This window comes from Kogia breviceps, chromosome 13, assembly GCF_026419965.1.
Source record: "Kogia breviceps isolate mKogBre1 chromosome 13, mKogBre1 haplotype 1, whole genome shotgun sequence".
NCBI classification, from domain to species: Eukaryota; Metazoa; Chordata; class Mammalia; order Artiodactyla; family Physeteridae; genus Kogia; species Kogia breviceps.
In genome coordinates, this window is record NC_081322.1 from 21,769,489 (window position 1) to 21,787,947 (window position 18,459).

Sequence of the window (18,459 nt, forward strand, 5' to 3'; positions counted from 1 at the left end):
AGTTCCTTGTGCTATACAGTAGGTCCTTATTATTTATCTATTTTATATATAATTGTGGGTATATGTCAGTCCCAATTACCAATTTATCCCTCCCCTCTCTGTTTTGTAAATAAGTTCATTTTTTTAGATTCCACATATAAGTGATATCATATGATATTTATCTTTTTGAATTATGGTTTTCTCAGGGTATATGCCCAGTAGTGAGATTGCTTGGTTGTATGGTAGTTCTATTTTTAGTTTTTTTAGGAACCTCCATACCCTTCTGCACAGTGACTATATCAATTTACATTCCCACCAACAATGCTAGAGGGTTCCCTTTTCTCCACACCCTCTCCAGCATTTAGTGTTTGTAGATTTTTTTTTAAGGAAATATGAAACTTGAAGCGTCTTTTTTTTTTTTAATGGAAATGCATTTCTTTTATTTATTTTACTTTTACTTTTGGTTGTGGTGGGTCTTCGTTGCTGAGCGCGGGCTTTCTCTAATTGCGGTGAGCAGGGGCTACTCTTTAATGCGGTGCATGGGCTTCTCATTGCGGTGGCTTCTCTTGTTGCGGAGCACAGGCTCTAGGCATGCGGGCTTCAGTAGCTGTGGCTCGCGGGCTCTAGAGCGCAAGTTCAGTAGTTGTGGCGCACGGGCTCAGTTTCTCCGCGGCACGTGGTATCTTCCCGGACCAGGGCTCAAACCCGTGTCCCCTGCATTGGCAGGTGAATTCTTAACCACTGTGCCACCGCAGAAGTCCCTCTTGTCTTTTTGATGATAGCCCTTCTAACAGGTGTGAGACGATATCTCACTGTGGTTTTGCATATCCCTAATGATTAGTGATGTTGAGCACCTTTTCATGTTACAAACAGCTTTTTACTTAAAATTTAACTTATTTGTCAGAAGATTGCCTACTAATACCAGATGTCAGTGAACTTTAAAAAATTAAACCTCAAATTAAAGTCAATTTGGCTTGAGAGAACAAGCTTTAAATTCAAAATCCATTTGCCAAAACTTTACATAAATCCATGCCAAAATCTGGGCACCTGATATTCTATTTTGTTTGTTTTAACACAACTTTTATCCCAACAAACTTCAACATCAGCAAAGTACGTGAAAACCGGCATCCATATCTATTCTTATCACAACAATAGCCACATGTATCTTGCATCTTAGAATCTCAAGGCACTAACAGAATGTCAGAGGATTAACCGTACATTTAAATGACTGTGTCCCTGAAATGCGGTTAGGAGGAGACCAGATCCGAGCCTTCTTTCCCAAATCAGAAAGCTTTCCCCTTCCGTTAATAAATTTATGTAATTCTAGGTGATGTCTCCTTTTATTTATACAAAACACACACGCGAAACTGGAAAGTTACTTGAACCCAGTAGGCTGAAAACTTAAGGTGAAAAGGAAGAAACCAAAAACGCCCTTTGCAAACTCCATCCCGCGGGCGGGCTGCAGGGCTTGGGAGGTGGAAGAGACGCGCTAGACTGGTACCCCTCCTCTCCCGCGCCCCTGCGCCGCAGCCTCCGGGCTGTAGGGGCCGCTGCGGCGCCGAGCTTGCCGAGAGCGCTGGGCCGCTCTCTCCTGCAGGGGGAGACGAGGCTCAGGAGGAGAGGCGGAGCGCGGCGCGCGCGGAGAGGAGGTGACCCCGCAGCAGGTGAGCGGCGGCGGGGCTGGCGTGGCTGGGCGGCAGGCTGGCGGGTGGGGACTGGGCGGCCGCCCTACAGCGCACTCGACCCTGGCCTTGGAGGGCCCGGCCGCCCTGCGGACCTCGCTCCTAGGTGCGTGGACTCGGCGGTGTTCTCTTAAGCCCTCCGAATCCTCGCCTCTCGGTGGGCGCCCTGAGCCGGGTCTTGGAGATCTCTGACCCCACCGGGCGCGTGTCCCACCCCATCCGTGGACACTTCCACCACCAGAACCCGCCCATTTCCTGGACAGTTTCTTGGTATCCCAGCTCACCAAACTTCCTAATTAGGGGAAAGTGGTTTTGTAACTGTTTTCACATGAGGTGCCTCTTTCCTTTTTAACTGTGTTGAGTCGTGTGTTCCCCCTGCAAGACAATGTCTGGAACTTAACTGAATGCAGTTGTTTTGTTTTTTTCTGGAGGCTTCAAAGGTATCGGTCTTTGAGTAGGCCCAGTTGTAGTGTGGGTACCACACTATGGGGAGGGCAGCGGACCCAGGTAGTACTTTACACCTCTCAGATTGTAGGCAACAACTGTTGTCAAAATCTTTCTCCTTTTTCTAGGTACAGTAAATTTCAAGAGATGGAAGGAGATTTTTTTTTTCGGTACGCGGGCCTCTCACTGTTGTGGCCTCTCCCGTTGCGGAGCACAGGCTCCGGACGCGCAGGCTCAGCGGCCATGGCTCACGGGCCCAGCCGCTCCGCGGCATGTGGGATCTTCCCAGACCGGGGCACGAACCTGTGTCCCCTGCATCGGCGGACTCTCAACCACTGCGCCACCAGGGGAGCCCGAAAGAGATTTTTTAATAGCGTTTTTTACCTTAAAAACAGCAAATACAGAATTCATCTTTAAAATTTAAGTGATTATAATTTTATGTTTCTTAAATCTTGTAATAACTTACAAATGCAGAGCCTTATCAATTTAGGAGTAAGGTGGGGTGAAGTGGTGGACTAGGGGTGGGCTGGAAATGGAGAGACCTGGATTATCTCACTCTCCCTTGGGCAAAGGCAGTCTCTTTGGGTTTAGATTTCTTTGTTTAAAAGAGGGGGATTGGATTCAGTGGTGAAGATGACAGTAGCTACCAGTTATTGAACATCTGTTTTGTCCTTTAAAAAATGTTACCTCATTTAATCCACATAGTAATTCTATGCATTAGATATTATCCCTTTTATAAAGGTGCAGACTGAGGCTTAGAGAGGTTGTCACTCAAAAACATACACCTAATCCGTAGCAAAGTTGGAATTTGAGGCTATTCTACACTCCTTCAAGACAGAAGTCCTCTGATTCTGTCCCAAACTTGCTTATTCTAATTCAAATTATTTTTAAGGTGTCCTGCCCCAGACTTCAAGTGATTTTGTTAAATATTAAAATAACAAGTACATTTATATCTCATTAAAGTATTTTGTCCATTTTATAATTCCCTAAGTCTTAAAAACAAAGCTTTGATTATTGCTGACATGCCTTTCACTAGTGTTCTATGATTCTGATAATTTTCTAAATTTATCTTCTACTGAGATGCTTATTTCAAAAATGAATATCTGAAGATTAAGGTTTTCCCCCAAAGTAACTCAGATTCTTTATCTCTTGGTCTAATTTTCATGTCATGCCAATTTTATTTCACTGAATTGTTTAATGTCAGTTGCCAAATATATTCTGGATCATCCTGCAGAGTAAGAATTTTACTAAAGGAGAGAAAATCATTCAGAAATAACAGTTCCTGATTCAGCTTAGGAACATCTTTGTATAGCCTCGCACAATATGCATTATTCATTCCAGGGGAGCACCATTCTCACTCACACTTTAGGGTGTGAATGACCCTTGTGGCATTGGTGCAAAGAGTCAGTCCTTTACCTCTGCTGCTTCCTTTTCCTATCGCATATTGCCTTCAGCAGAGGGTGAGCAGAAGAAAAAGGTAAAGAACTTTTTACCAGGAGGGACATATGAAGTAAACACAGCTTAGTTTGATCTTTTTTAAAAAATTTTTATTTTATATTTGAGTATAGTTGATTTACAATGTTGTGTTAGTTTCAGGTGTACAGCAAAGTCATTTGGTTATACAAATACATATATCCATTCTTTTTCAGATTCTTTTCCCTTATAGGTTATTACAGAATATTGAGTAGAGTTCCCTATGCTATACAGTAGGTCCTGGTTGATTGTCTGTTTTATATATAGTATTGTGTGTATCTTAATGCCAGACTCCTAATTTATCCACACTCCCACCTTTCCCCTTTGGTAACCCTAAGTTCATTTTCTATGTCTGTGAGTCTGTTTCTGTTTTGTAAATAAGTTGATTTGTATCATTTTTTAGATTCCACATATAAGTGATATAATATGGTATTTGTCTTTCTCTTTCTGACTTACTTCGCTTCATATGATAAGCTCTAGGTCCATCCATGTTACTGCAATTGGCATTATTTCATTCATTTTTATGGCTGAGTAATATTTCATTGTGTATATATACCACATCTTCTTTATCCATTCACCTGTTGATGGACATTTAGGTTGCTTGTGTCTTGGCTATTGTAAATAGTGCTGCAGTGAACACTGGGGTGCATGTATCTTTTCAAATTATTGTTTTCTCCAGATATATGCCCAGGAGTGGGATTGCTGGATCATATGGTAGCTCTATTTTTAGTTTTTTAAGGAAGCTCCGTACTGTTCTCCATAGTGGCTGTATCAATTTACATCCCCACCAGCAGTGTAGAAAGGTTCCCTTTTCTCCACACCCTCTCCAGTATTTATTGTTTGCAGACTTTTTGATGATGGCCATTCTGACCAGCGTGAGGTGATACCTCATTGTAGCTTTGATTTGCATTTCTCTGATGATTAGCTATGTTGAACATCTTTTCATGTGCTTATGGGCCATGTGTATGTCTTTTTTGGAGAAATGTCTTTTTTGGAGAAATGTTTATTTAGGTCTTCCACCCATTTTTTGCTTGGGTTGTTTGTTTTTTTGATATTGAGCTGCATGAGCTGTTTGTATATTCTGGAGATTACTCTCTTGTCAATTGCATCATTTGCAAATATTTTCTCCCATTCTGTAGGTTGTCTTTTCATTTTGTTTATGGTTTCCTTTGCTGTGCAAAAGCTAAGTTTAATTAGGTCCCATTTGTTTATTTTTGTTTTTATTTTCATTACTCTAGGAGGTTGATCCTTTTGGATTCAAAAAGATATTGCTGTGATTTATGTCAAAGAGTGTTTTGCCTGTGTTTTCCTCTAAGAGTTTTATAGCATCCAGCCTTACATTTAGGTCTTTAATCCATTTTGAGTTTATTTTTGTGTATGTTGTTAGAGAATGTTCTGATTTCATTCTTTTACATGTAGCTGTCCAGTTTTCCCAGCACTACTTATTGAAGAGACTGTCTTTTCTCCAGGAGGGACATATGAAGTAAATACAGTTTAGATCTTTCTTACAGGCAGGTATGAAAAATTCTCCTCTCTTCTATTTAAAAAAAAATTATATACAACAGTTTCTTTTCATGAGTTGATAAGGGAACAACAAATGGGTGATGGAAAAATGAAGAAGAAATAAGAATGGGGGCACCTGGACAGATTGCACAGCCAGGTGGTGGCCCTGGGATACCTGATTTATTGAGCGCTTTACAGGTGGGCCCACACAGAAACGTAGTTCAGTGCCAGGTTCCCATCATCCTTGCTAGGGAGTGTGTGTGTGTGTGTGTGTGTGTGTGTGTGTGTGTAATATTTATTTATTTGGCTGCACTGGGTCTTAGTTGCGGCATGCGGAATCTAGTTCCCTGAGCAGGGATCGAACCCAGGCCCCCTGCATTGGAAGCGCAGAGTCTTAACTGCTGGACCACCAGGGAAGTCCGGAGATTCCCCTTTTAATGCAATAAATGGGGGTCCTAGCTTACAAATAAACCTATCTTGAAAGCAAGTATATCTAGAGCTTGGTCAGTATCATATACAAATAAGAAAGTGCTAGTTACCTGCAGTGGGAAAAAAAGAGTAAGGGAAGAAGTGGGAGAAAGTGTGGGGAGACTTAGGAAGTTCTGATGGACGTGTGCTAGATGTTAACTGTTGTCTTAGGTACTGCTGATTCGAGTGGTAATGTTGGAATAGGTTGTTGCTGTGCTTTGAACTTACGGTGCTGCAGCTTTTTAAAATGGAATTATATTGGCTCTGCACTTGAAAGTAGCTAGTCAGCTTTTACTACTAGATTGAAAGTTTGCTTTTGAAATAGAGACTTGTTTTCCCAAAAAGCAGTGACAATGAACACATCTGGGAAGAAACAGCTAAGGTTCTGCTTTGTTCTGTTTTGTGGTACGCGGGCCTCTCACTGTTGTGGCCTCTCCTGTTGCGGAGCACAGGCTCCGGACGCGCAGGCTCAGCGGCCATGGCTCACGGGCCCAGCCGCTCCGCAGCACGTGGGATCTTCCCGGACCGGGGCCCGAACCCGTGTCCCCTGCATCGGCAGGCGGACTCTCAACCACTGCGCCACCAGGGAAGCTCTGTTCTGTTCGTATATATCACAAATTCTTACCTACTAAGGCCCTTTTTGGCCTCAGTAATCTGTTGCTGTTTACTTAAAGTACAGAAAGTTGTTAAAATTCTTTATTGGTTTGATCAGTGGCATAAACAAGTTCATGCAGTTTGGGGAGAACTGTTGTAGCATCTTCAGTGATTGTGGCTCATCAGAGGAGAAGCAGCAGTAGAACTGAGCTGTCTTATTCCAGGCTTAGTAAAAGAATGAGATATAATGGAAAATATTATTTTCATCCGTTCCCCAAAGTATCACAAACAATGGAAATTGTCGCATCTTAAATCTTTTCAAATATAGTGTAGTAGGTAATTCTTTAAATTGTAAAAGGCCCTTTCAATAAACATTTGCAGTGGTTTCTAGCCCAGGTTTGTTTGGTTCTTTTGCGGTACGCGGGCCTCTCACTGTCGTGGCCTCTCCCGTTGCGGAGCACAGGCTCCGGACGCGCAGGCTCAGCGGCCATGGCTCACGGGCCCAGCTGCTCCGCGGCGCGTGGGATCCTCCCGGACCGGAGCACGAACCCGCGTCCCCTGCATCAGCAGGCGGACTCCCAACCACTGCGCCACCAGGGAAGCCCCCCAGCTGTTCTTTAATTGTTATTTCTGGCAAAGAGTTTAATATAAACAGTTTGACGTCTAGAGGTTGCAGTATGATAAATACTACCTTGATTGCTTATATGCTTGACTCGTCACAAAGCAAATTTAGTTTCGGCTAAGGAAAGAGGGTACCAAAGAATCTTGCGTGTGTGTGTGTGTGTGTGTGTGTGTGTGTGTGTGTGTGTGTATCTGAGAGGCTTGAGAGGCTTTCTTCCAGGCTATAATCTCAGTAAGGTCCCCAAATAAAACTTAACTCGCAACTTTTAGTTTGCACGTTTTTCTTCAGTCGACAGTTTCAAGAAGTTCACGTAAGAGACGGGCATATGAGTGGACCCCTGGTTCTGCAGAAAACGTTGGATTTTTTTGCCAACCTTGGGCATGATGAGTTTCAGGCAAGTGTGTGCTGGCTGAACAAATTTCAGGCGTGTTATGGAATGATTCAGAAGTTGTCTGTAGTGAAAGAAACACTGTTCAGTAGAGAAAACTAGTAACTTGAATGCAGTTGAAATTTTAAAAAATGCTTGTTACAGCTTGAATGATGTTTTAAATGCTGATGAAATAAGTGTTTTATGAGTTGTTACCTCATATGCTTTGTGTCCAAGGTAGACTTCACAGAAGAGGTAAACAGAGGTTGATGATTGCTCTATTCTGCTGTAATACATCGTGGTCGGAAGAGATGAGGCCACTTGTCACTGGCAAGTCAGCTAACCCCCAGGGCTTCAGAAATGTTTATTTGCTCCCCCGTGATTATGAAACCAATACACATGCCCAAAGTATGGGAGGTATATTTAATGAATGGCTGAGAAAGATTAGCAAGGGGATGGAAGGAGTGAAATGCAAGATCCTCTTGCTGATGGACACCTGCTGTGCCTGTAGCACACCCCTGTGTTTGGATCACACATGTGTTGAGCTTTCCCATTGAATAATCAGTATATTTTGAAAAAACTGAACTCCTAACTTTCTCCATAAGTAATAAAGTTGCAAAAATATTGCTTTTATAAAGACTGTAAAATGGAGGACTTAAAGAATACTTGAATAAACAAAGCCCCAATGAGTGTTTAAATGTGAGTGTTTGACTCTCATTTCATAACATTTACTAAATGAGAGGGTTCAACATTTCCCCTGAAGAATTTTATTATATTGTCGTCAAGTTCAGCCTTTCTTTGGAAGGTGTCTTTCCCTACCTTCTCCCTTGCAACTCTGCCCACGACCCCAAGCATTCGGTGGCAGGAACAGTAGGAATAAGCTTTTGCCTAATAGTATCTAGAAGAGAAAAATATTCACAAAATGATGACATTCCAGCTGGGAGAACCAGAAGCCAAAAGACATACTCGGATCTAATAGGATAAATTCTGAGTAATTAAGAGAAAAAAGGGTATTCAGATGAAGGAGGTAGCATAGTGGTTGTTTCCAGAGAGTGGCTGATAGGCAGTGAGGGAGTGAGGACTGACAGCTGCTCACCCTTCTGTCTGGTCTGGTGCTGGGGTGGCCGGTGGAGGAAGGCAGAGGGGGTGTGAGAAATGGAGCAATGGAGTGCTCCTGTCCCGAAAGGGCTGTTGGAAGGTGAGGAAGAGTGAAAACGGAAGGACATTAAGAAGGTGTGGATAAGCCACCGGCCACTTCCACCCTTCGCACCCCCTTCATATAACAAGATACAGTGTGACTCAGACCAGCAAACAAATTACCTAGCCTCCTGGAAAAGTAGGAAGACAATTTTTGCATGCCTCACTAGTTTGGTCTAAGAGATGAAAAATAGATTAGCCATTTTACCAAGCAAAACCTGAAGTTCCATTTACAAAGTATGTGTTATACGAAGTAAGAAAATAATTGACCATCACTTTTGGTGGAAAAGTGGACTAGAATTGAAAAAAGCATGAAGTCAGTTTCTTTTTTTTTTTTTTTGTGTTATGCGGGCCTCTCACTGCTGCGGCCTCTCCCGTTGCGGAGCACAGGCTCCGGACGCGCAGGCTCAGCGGCCATGGCTCACGGGCCCAGCTGCTCCGCGGCATGTGGGATCTTCCACGAACCCGTGTCCCCTGCATCGGCAGGCGGACCCTCAACCACTGCACCACCAGGGAAGGCCTGGAATCAGTTTCTTAAAGAGCATTATCAAAAGAATACAATCTGGAAGGGAAAAAAAGTCTCTCATTTTATTTTTAGGTACTAAATCATCATTAGTCAAGATGTCTTCAGCACCTGAGCCTCCAGCCTTTAAAAAGGAGCCACCCAAGGAAAAAGACCTGGGAAACCCAGGGCTCAGAGGGGTCCGCTCCACAACCTTATTTCGAGCTGTGAATCCAGAGCTCTTCATTAAACCTGTAAGAAATATATCCAAGATAAGACTTCTTTTTAAAAAAAATATTTATTTATTTATTTGGCTGCGCTGGGTCCCAGTTGCAGCTTGTTGGACCTTTAGTTGCTGCATGTGAGATTCAGCTCCCTGACCAGGGATCGAACTAGGCCCTCTGCACTGGGAGCGTGGAGTCCCAGCCACTAGACCACCAGGGAGGTTCCCAGGATAAGACTTTATGTTCAATTTAACTAGGCTGTCAGAAATAGAAAGTTCTTATTATTTGACTTTATCATGGAAGACCTCTCTGTGAATAAAAAGCAGGTGGAAGGAAAATCTTAAATGCTGTTTCACTTAATATACATATAAAACTAATTATTCTGAGCACATTTGGAGAATTTTAATGGAAAATGGTTGGATTTTAATGGATTGACTTTTCAAATTCCCTTTTAAAATTTTATTTTAATATCTGCATTAATTTTAAGGAAATTTTTATTGTTTGATCAAGTATTATTAAGTAAGATCTTCCATTGAAACAAAGAAAACAGACTGAAAATCTGATCATTATAGTCTACAGTTCCAGGCTTTATTAATATTTTAACCTGGGAGGATACTGCAAACATATCTTGAAAAATTTCAAAACATGCATTTGTACACTGTTAGGGAGTTGATAAATTTTACTTTTTAAAAAACTCAAATCAAATCATACAATGTACTTAAATGTATTGAATGTGATTAGAGTTTTAATAACAGTTGCCAGTATAAGCTGTTTGAAAGTTAAATAGGTCAGTTTAACAATCAAATCATTAAATCAAGGTAGAATGTTTTAAAAACATTGAACTAATGTATTCTTTTTTATATATATAAATTTATTTATTTACTTATTTATTGGCTGCGTTGGGTCTTCGTTGCTGCACATGGGCTTTCTCTAGTTGCAGCGAGCAGGGGCTACTCTTCGTTGTGGTTCGTGGGCTGCTCTTCGTTGCCATGCCTGGGCTTCTCATTGTGGTGGCTTCTCTTGTTGTGGAGCTTGGGCTCTAGGTGCACGGGCTTCAGTAGTTGTGGCACGCAGGCTCAGTAGTTGTGGCTTGCGGGCTCTAGAGTGCAGGCTCAGTAGTTCTGACGCACGGCTCAGTATTTGTGACGCACGGCTCAGTTGCTCTGCAGCATGTGGGGTCTTCCCGGACCAGGGCTCGAACCCATGTCCCCTGTATTGGCAGGTGGATTCTTAACCACTGCGCCACCAGGGAAGTCCCTAATGTATTCTTTTAATTGCCAAATACATTTCAAGAATTGTAAATTTAGGGCTTCCCTGGTGGTGCAGTGGTTAAGAATCCGCCTGCCAGGGTAGGGAACATGGGTTTGAGCCCTGGTTTGGGAAGATCCCACATGCCGCGGAGCAACTGAGCCCGTGTGCCACTACTACTGAGCCTGCGCTCTAGAGCCCGCGAGCCACAACTGCTGAGCCCGTGTGCCACAACTACTGAAGCCCATGCGCCTGGAGCCCGTGCTCCACAACAAGAGAAGCCATCGCAATGAGAAGCCCACACATCGCAACGAAGAGTAGCCCTCGCTGCAACTAGAGAAAGCCAGGGCACAGCAACAAAGACCCAATGCCGCCATAAATGAATGAATGAATGAATGAATGAATAAAATAAGAAATATTTTAAAAAGAATTGTTAATTTAAACTGCTCTGACCTTTATTTTTTTGATGATTAAGATTTGAAATAATAGTAATACAACAGGTATGGTGACAGAAGCAGAAAATACAAATTTAAAAAGCTTTTTTAAAAAAAATATTCAAAGCTGCATCACTTTGCCTCTTAGGGTCTTGGATTTTACAGCAGCAAGTGAAGGTTATTATAATAGCATTTCTCTTCCAATCACTAAATTTCTTGAGGTAATAGAATAAGTTCCCAGAGAAGAGCGTGTATATTTTGCTGTACCTGGTATATGACATGAAAGCGTTTCTGCCAGTTATCCATGAACTGAGAAGAATAACATGTATACTTCATTCCTCACTTCCGAATAAAATGAACTAATTTAAGGTTTGCAAGTGGGAAGCTTGGGGCCAGAGAAGTTAAGCAACTTTTCCACATCACACAGATAACACTGAAAACTCTGAGCACTGGACCCATTTTCATGCCTCTCGTTTCCCCCGCACCTCTTCCAGCCTCACCTTCCTAAAGGTGAAGGTTGGAGATGTCCCAGCTGTGGAGAGAAGAAGCAAGAGTCTTCTATAGTCTCTAAATTATCAGGAGTTGAGTTAATCGAATAAAGAACTGGGTAAATTTTTAAAAATGAAATTAATACCATAGGAATGCTGGTGTGGTACTAAAGCCTTGGCATGTCAAGAGGAAAGTGCAAGAGATACTTGAGTCTCCTCAAATGATGAGTCTTAATGAGGTCTTCTAATTTTTTTCCTTTGACAGAACAAACCTGTAATGGCTTTCGGGTTGATAACCCTTTCACTTTGTGTGGCTTATATCGGATATCTACATGCGACACAGGAGAATAAGAAGGACCTCTATGAAGCTATTGATAGTGAGGGACACAGTTATATGAGGAGGAAAACATCTAAGTGGGATTAACAGTGCTGGTTACTGCAGATGGAGCTTTACTGGGGACTCTGAAATCTTCAGGTGAAGATTAGCACCACACAGTATCTTGTTTCTTGTTCTAGAAGATGCTACTGAGGAAGAAGGATGGCGGTTGCAGCCAGGCCACTATAGCGAATGTTGTCCTTTCAAAACTGTAGCCATTATCGCATTCTTTTTCCGCAGAAGGAGCTGCTCAATATTTTTTCTTGACTAAATCCTCTTGTAAAAGTGCCATGAGAATGGAAATCACTTTTGTGAATTAAGTTCTATATAATAAAAAGTACCGATGCTCTTACATTTACATGGTGTTTTTAACATTTTAAGGGGAATTGTGCATTTACAACTGTTGTGAGTGTTTAGTTTGTTTTGCAGTTTGCAAGGACAGTGTTCATTTTCTACCTGGCATAGAACCTGTATTTGTGAAGAAAAAAATAATTGTAAATTATCGTAAAGCCTGCAGTTAAAAACAGTTTTTACAGAGTCACAGATGGGCCTTATATTTCGATTTTCCATTTCAGTTAATTTTGGTCCAGAATTTTATTTTAATTGAAAAGATACTCCCATTCAACTACTAAAATAAAGATTAAATGAGAGAATAACCCAAAGTAATTGGAGTTTTTCTTTTTTTTTAAAGAAAGTACATTATACGGAGTATGATGTTTTTATTTGACTACAACCGTTATTTGTTTTGGTTTTTGTAAATTAATGTTACAGTGATATTATAAATGTAGACCAAATGTTCTTACAGTTATTTAAAAACTAAAACTACTCAATAGATAAGAAAAGGTCTAGTTTTAAAATAACCATAAGAACATGAGTTTACCATATATATATATATATATATATATTACTTTTCTGATGAGTGTTCTAGACCTGTTTCATTTATAAATATTTACTGCATTCTCCAAATCATTGGAATTGGAGCTCAATAATAAATCTCATCTCTGAAATTTTGTTTCATTTATTATTAACAAGTAAAATAATTGCACAGGCAGAGTTTATTATCATAATGTAATATTTAATTTCCAGTGCTTTATTGTGGTTTTGCAAGATACATGAAAATGTAATTGTGTCTGACTTGTAAATATTAAAGAGCTTAGCTAATTATCTACATGCAACTAAATTAAGTCTCTACTACTGAGCCCTAAGTATTTCGTTGCTAGGTGTCTCTGTAATAGTACACTTCAAATAGTTTAAAATACACTTAGGAGGCATAAAATGCCTTTAAATTTAAAGTATTATCTTTTGCTGTTGGTTATTAAAGAACTAGAGTTCTGTTTTCAACTTACGCATTTAATGTCACATCATTGTCTTTAGAGTTCTTCTAGTAGTCAACAAAATAAGTTGCTATTTGGTGAGGGAGGTATTAGTTAGGTGAGCTATCAGGAGATATTGCAGCAAATGAGGGCAGCAGGAACTGGACAGAGGGCAGTCTTAAGCCATGTGACCTGTGTGAATGAACCAGGATAGCAGTAGATTCCACAAGGCACACAGCTGTGAAAAGTAGTGCAAGGGAAGAATCCCATTGAATTTTAGGAACAAGTCACCTAACTGTGATACTATTTACAGGGTGGTTACAAGTTCTGTAGCACAGTCTTTCTGTGTGCAATGTCAAAGGCTGCCTGGCTGTGTGTTGAAGTTTTCATTCCTTCTCTAAAGGAAAATGCCACTTTGACAGAGTCAGTTGTCTGAGGAGGGGATGCTCAGGGCAAGATAATTACAGCCTTTTGTAGTCTGGGTTCAAGTGGTAGGAGGAATGTTTTCCAATGCAGGAATATGGTTGAGATTGGGCAAACTCAGTAACATAAGAGATTCAGTCTGGAAGCAAGTCTTGGTAAGTGAACCATTGATAAGGTGTAAGCGACCTCTTTGCCCAGGGAAGCAATCTCTTCTGATAGAAGAGCTATTTGCGCAGAGGAGCAAGCAGTTCAACTGATAAGTTGATAAGAATTTCCTGATGTAAACAGTGAAGTTACTTATTATTTTATACCCTTATAGGGTGACCAATCTGTCCCAGTTTGCCAGGCACCGAGGGGGTTCTTGAGATGTAGGACTTTCCATTTTAAAACAAGGACAACAAATTAGTTAACTCTGATTTTTAAAACCAACCTTAGTAATTTTGAGTGCTTGGTTAATGAAAGTAAATTTTCCTTTAAGATACTTGTGATATTTCCCAGTTTTATTGCCATGGCACAAAAGCATATTTATAGATAACCTGAAAAAAATTAAACTCCCTCCTTTTCTGGCCTAAAAAAATCAACTCTTTAAAAACAACCATTTAACAGAAAGTATAGCAGGCTGAATAATACTCCTTTTCCCCCAACCACCCCAGAGATGTTTGGATCCTAATCCCTAGAACCTGTGAATATGTTCCATTATATGGCAGAAGGGTCTTGACAGATGTGATTAAGTTCAGGATTTTGAGATGGGGAAATTATCCTTTATTATCTGGGTGGGCTTGATAGAATCACAGAAGTCCTTATAAGAGCGAGGCAGATGATCAGAGGAAGGAGCAATGTCACTCTGCAAACAGGAAGAGAAAAGGCTATATTGATGTGAGTCCATGGGCCAAGGAATGTGGGTGGCCTCTGGAAGCTGGAAAAGGCAAGGAAACAGATTCTCCCCTAACGCCTCCAGAAGGACCAGTGCTGCTAACATCTTAATTTTAGCCCCATAAGACTCATTTTGGACTTCTGAGCTATTTGCCCAGAGGAGCAAGCAGTTCAAGTGTTGCTTTAAGCTACTAAATATGTGGTAATTTGTTACAGCCCCAGAAGGAAACTAATACAGAAGGTATCTGGGAAATGAACAGCTGTACCATGCCCCCTTTAGTCATTATTTCTAGTTGCTTTTATGAGCAAAGCTTGTCTTATGTAGCAACAGTTGCTAAGTAAGTTAACAATCTAGAGTCTACCAGGGAGCAACTGCTTAAATCTTCCCAAATCCAGTGCCCAGACCTTATATGGCAGAGGCTTTCAGTACCGTTCTTTACCATTAGGCACATAACCACTACCTAATCATGGCAAGTCATTTAATCCTTGCAAGCCTCTAGCATTGTCTTCAAACCTTGAACCTCTTCCAGCTTTCTCAAACGTCTAGCTTTTCTTAAAATTACTTTTTCTGGTCCTAAGAGTGTTTTAACTGTACATAGTAAAAGACAAATTTAATTATGATCAGAGATCCGAATTACACAAACTTTGTTTGCTGTGCTGTATGTAATAAAATAATTCCACCAGTCCCCTTTGGGGAAACCTTCAAACGGATCCATGAGTACAAGCCATTTAAGACACGCTTTTACACTCACAGAGATATACTGGGTAAGCGACTTTGCTGTTTTCCTTTGTTCTAATGTTTCATAGCATTATATGACATTCTTCCTGATGTGTAGACTTTGATCGGCTCTCCTGATCAAAGTTGCTTGTGCTGCAGGGGTGTCTGTTTGGCATGAGAAGAATGTGGGTTGAAATCCAGTTCTCCACTTCCCAGTTGTGGGCCTTGACAGTATGCTTAGCCTCTCAGTCTGTCTCCTTATATGTAAATAGGTATGTTAATCCTTCTCTTGCAGGTTTGTCTTGAGGCTTTAATGAAATATTTGTACCTATTCTAAAGCCTGGCACATAATAGTAACTGAGAGTTCTTTTTGCCTTTCCTCATACTTGGGCACCTTCCATACACACAGGAGAGGAAATATCTCTAAGTAATATCTCTAATACATGGATGAAAGAAACTACATTCTTTTTTTAAATACATCTTTATTGGAGTATAATGCTTCACAATGGTGTGTTAGTTTCTGCTTTACAACAAAGTGAATCAGCTATACGTATACGTATATCCCCATATCCCCTCCCTTTTACGTCTCCCTGCCCCCCACCCTATCCCACCCCTCTAGGTGGACACAAAGCACCGAGCTGATCTCCCTGTGCTATGCGGCTGTTTCCCACTAGCTACCTATTTTACATTTGGTAGCGTATATATGTCCATGCCACTCTCTCACCTCGTCCCAGTTTACCCTTCCCCCTCCCCGCCCCCGCCCTCAAGTCCATTCTCCACTAGGTCAGTGTCTTTATTCCTGTCCTGCCTCTAGGTTCATCAGTACCATTTTTTTCTTAGATTCCACATATATGCGTTAGCATATGGTAAAACTATATTCTTTATTAGTAGCTGGTGACATAAAAGTAGATAGATCTGGGTAGCATGAGAATATGTACTATATATACACTTCTTTTTCTTCCTCCTTTTTTTTTTTTTTTTTTTAATTTGTGGTACGCGGGCCTCTCACTGTTGTGGCCTCTCCCGTTGCGGAGCACAGGCTCCAGACGCACAGGCTCAGCGGCCACGGCTCACGGGCCCAGCCGCTCCACGGCATGTGGGATCCTCCCGGATCAGGGCACGAACCCGTGTCCCCTGCATCGGCAGGGGGATTCTCAACCACTGCGCCACCAGGGAAGCCCTTTTCTTCCTCTTTTAAATCCTTTTGTATTTTTTTAAAAATTTATTGAAATATAGTTGATTTACCATGTTTCAGGTATATAGCAAAGTGATTCATTTTATATATATAAATATTAAAATTTATATATTTTAAAATTTTATATAAATATATTTTATAAAAATAGATTTCTTTTTCAGATGGTTTTCCATCATAGGTTATTACAAGATATTGAGTATAATTCCTTGTGCCATACAGCAGGCCCTTGTTGTTTATCTATTTTATATATAGTCGTGTGTTATCTGTTAATCCCCAATTCCCAATTTATCCCTCCCCCCCATATATACCCTTCTAGTAAGCAAATCCAGTTGTAATTACAGGTTTCCTTCTCTCCTCATCTCCGTCAGATTTTTCAGTCTGACTTTAAGCCTTAAAAGTGTTTTCCTAAGAACTCTCAAAATACTTCTCATATCCTCTCTCCCTTAATATGTTAAATTAGTGGTGATTAAATTTCACTCCTGATCTTGGAAAATGTAAGAAGCTAGAGAATGGAGGGTGTTTTGAAAAAGCTAAAATGTAGCGGGAGATCAAATTGGGATCATCCTCTAAAAATATCAATACCCAAACTGGTAACTGATTTTAGCTTTTGGTACCTGTTTAGCATGACTTATTATCTCTATAATGATTTGACCTTTTACACCCAGAACAGCGGATATCTATTCTTAATATGCTTTTATTGGTTGATTCCTTATGCCTCCTAGGATATCTGAATTCAGACATTAAGTGAATAAATTAAAGCATGTTGAAATGTCTGTAGAAATGCTAATGAGTATTGCATAGGGTAGTTCTCAACCCTGGCCGTGTCCTACAGAACTTTCAAATCCAAATACAGACTCATTGGATTTAACACTGTTACCGAGCTCTTGGGCGGCTCTGGCCGGGGAAGAGGAGTCTCATGTGTCACTTCAGCTGGCAGTAGTGGACGGCACGGAGATGGCGGAGACTGTGCGACCACCCGGCTTTTGAAATGGCTGCTGACATTTCTGAATCCGGTGGGCAGGATTGCAAAGGAGACCCGAGGAGCGATACCAAGTTAGATGCAGGTGACCCACTTGGCGTCCTCTACTGCGGAGTCTATTCATTACCGACAGAGTACTGTGAATACATGTCTGATGTTGCTAAATGTCGACTATGGTTAGAGAAGGATTTTCCAAATGAGTTTGCAAAACTTCCTGTAGAAAATTCACCCGAACAAGAAGCTGGAACAAGAAGTGAGGGTCAAGGAACAGCCGGGGAGGAGGAAGAGAAGAAAAAACAAAAGAGAGGTGGAAGGGGTCAAACAAAATAAAAAAAAAAAGAAGACTGTACCACAAAAGGTTATGATACCCCAAATTCCCAGAGCAAAGAAGAAATATGTAACAAGAGTGTGTGGCCTTGCAACTTTTGAAATCGATCTTGAAGAAGCACAAAGGTTTTTTGCTCAGAAATTCTCCTGGGTGCCTCAGTAATAGGGGAGGATGAAATCATCATTCGGGGAGACTTTACAGATGACATAAGTGATGTCATTCAGGAAAAATGGCCAGAAGTGGCTGATAATAGCATTGAAGATCTTGGAGAAGTGAAGAAGCGATTTTGAAAATTTGTCTGTATTTAATGATCTGAACTGATTGTTGATATGGCCAAAGGGAGAGAGGCCTTTTAAAATATATATGTATATTTATCCTACAGTAAAACTGCAGCCTACCCTCACCCTTGGTATTTTCACTGTTCTGTACAAGGCTGCTTGCCTTTTTTTTTTTTATTGCCAAAGTCTAATAAACAGGAGAGGGTGTCGTGCTTATGCATGAAATAGAATTTAGTCAAATAAAAAATTTTGGTCATTTGGTACTGACTTTTTCCTTTTAACTTTTTATTTTTGGAAAAACTAGACTTTCTGTGGAAAGCTTTTCTGTTGATTATTTTTAAATAATCATGATTTAATCAAATCATGATTTTTTTTGTTGTTTAGCTGAGTGATATTTTGAAGAATTTGAATTTGGCTTCATCACCAGTAATAACTGTCTCCTTGCTCCTTTGGTATGATAGTTTTGAGATGCTTGAGCATCTCATGGATCTGTAGTTGAATTTGCTTAACTGTCACCAGCCAAGTTCACTTTGTGGGCCTATTAACATATAGTTGGTAATAGTTGTTCCAGCTGTTCTGGAGATTATTTGGTAAAGTATATTAAAAGCCTTAAAACCGTCTGCACTGTTTAACCCACTTCTTGACGTTATCCTAAAGATATAATGTCTGGCTTAAAACTATGGTTGAGGGTGTTCTTCAAAGTGCTACTCATGATATAAAAAAATTACAAATGATAAAGATGAACAATCAG

General features: G+C 40.7%; 1 protein-coding gene and 1 pseudogene across 1 annotated transcript; both read left to right on the plus strand.

Annotated features, from left to right (window-relative positions):
* The first annotated feature begins 1,546 nt into the window (after positions 1 to 1,546).
* Positions 1,547 to 12,803, plus strand: SMIM8 (small integral membrane protein 8). The gene is made up of 3 exons (XM_059083157.2): positions 1,547 to 1,643; positions 8,928 to 9,085; positions 11,491 to 12,803. Exons 2-3 carry the CDS (start codon positions 8,951 to 8,953, stop codon positions 11,647 to 11,649), a joined length of 294 nt encoding a protein of 97 aa, XP_058939140.1. The 5' UTR covers positions 1,547 to 1,643; positions 8,928 to 8,950; the 3' UTR covers positions 11,650 to 12,803.
* A 4,178-nt stretch (positions 12,804 to 16,981) lies between these two features.
* Positions 16,982 to 17,775, plus strand: LOC131767757 (density-regulated protein pseudogene; annotated as a pseudogene).
* The last annotated feature ends 684 nt before the right edge of the window (positions 17,776 to 18,459 follow it).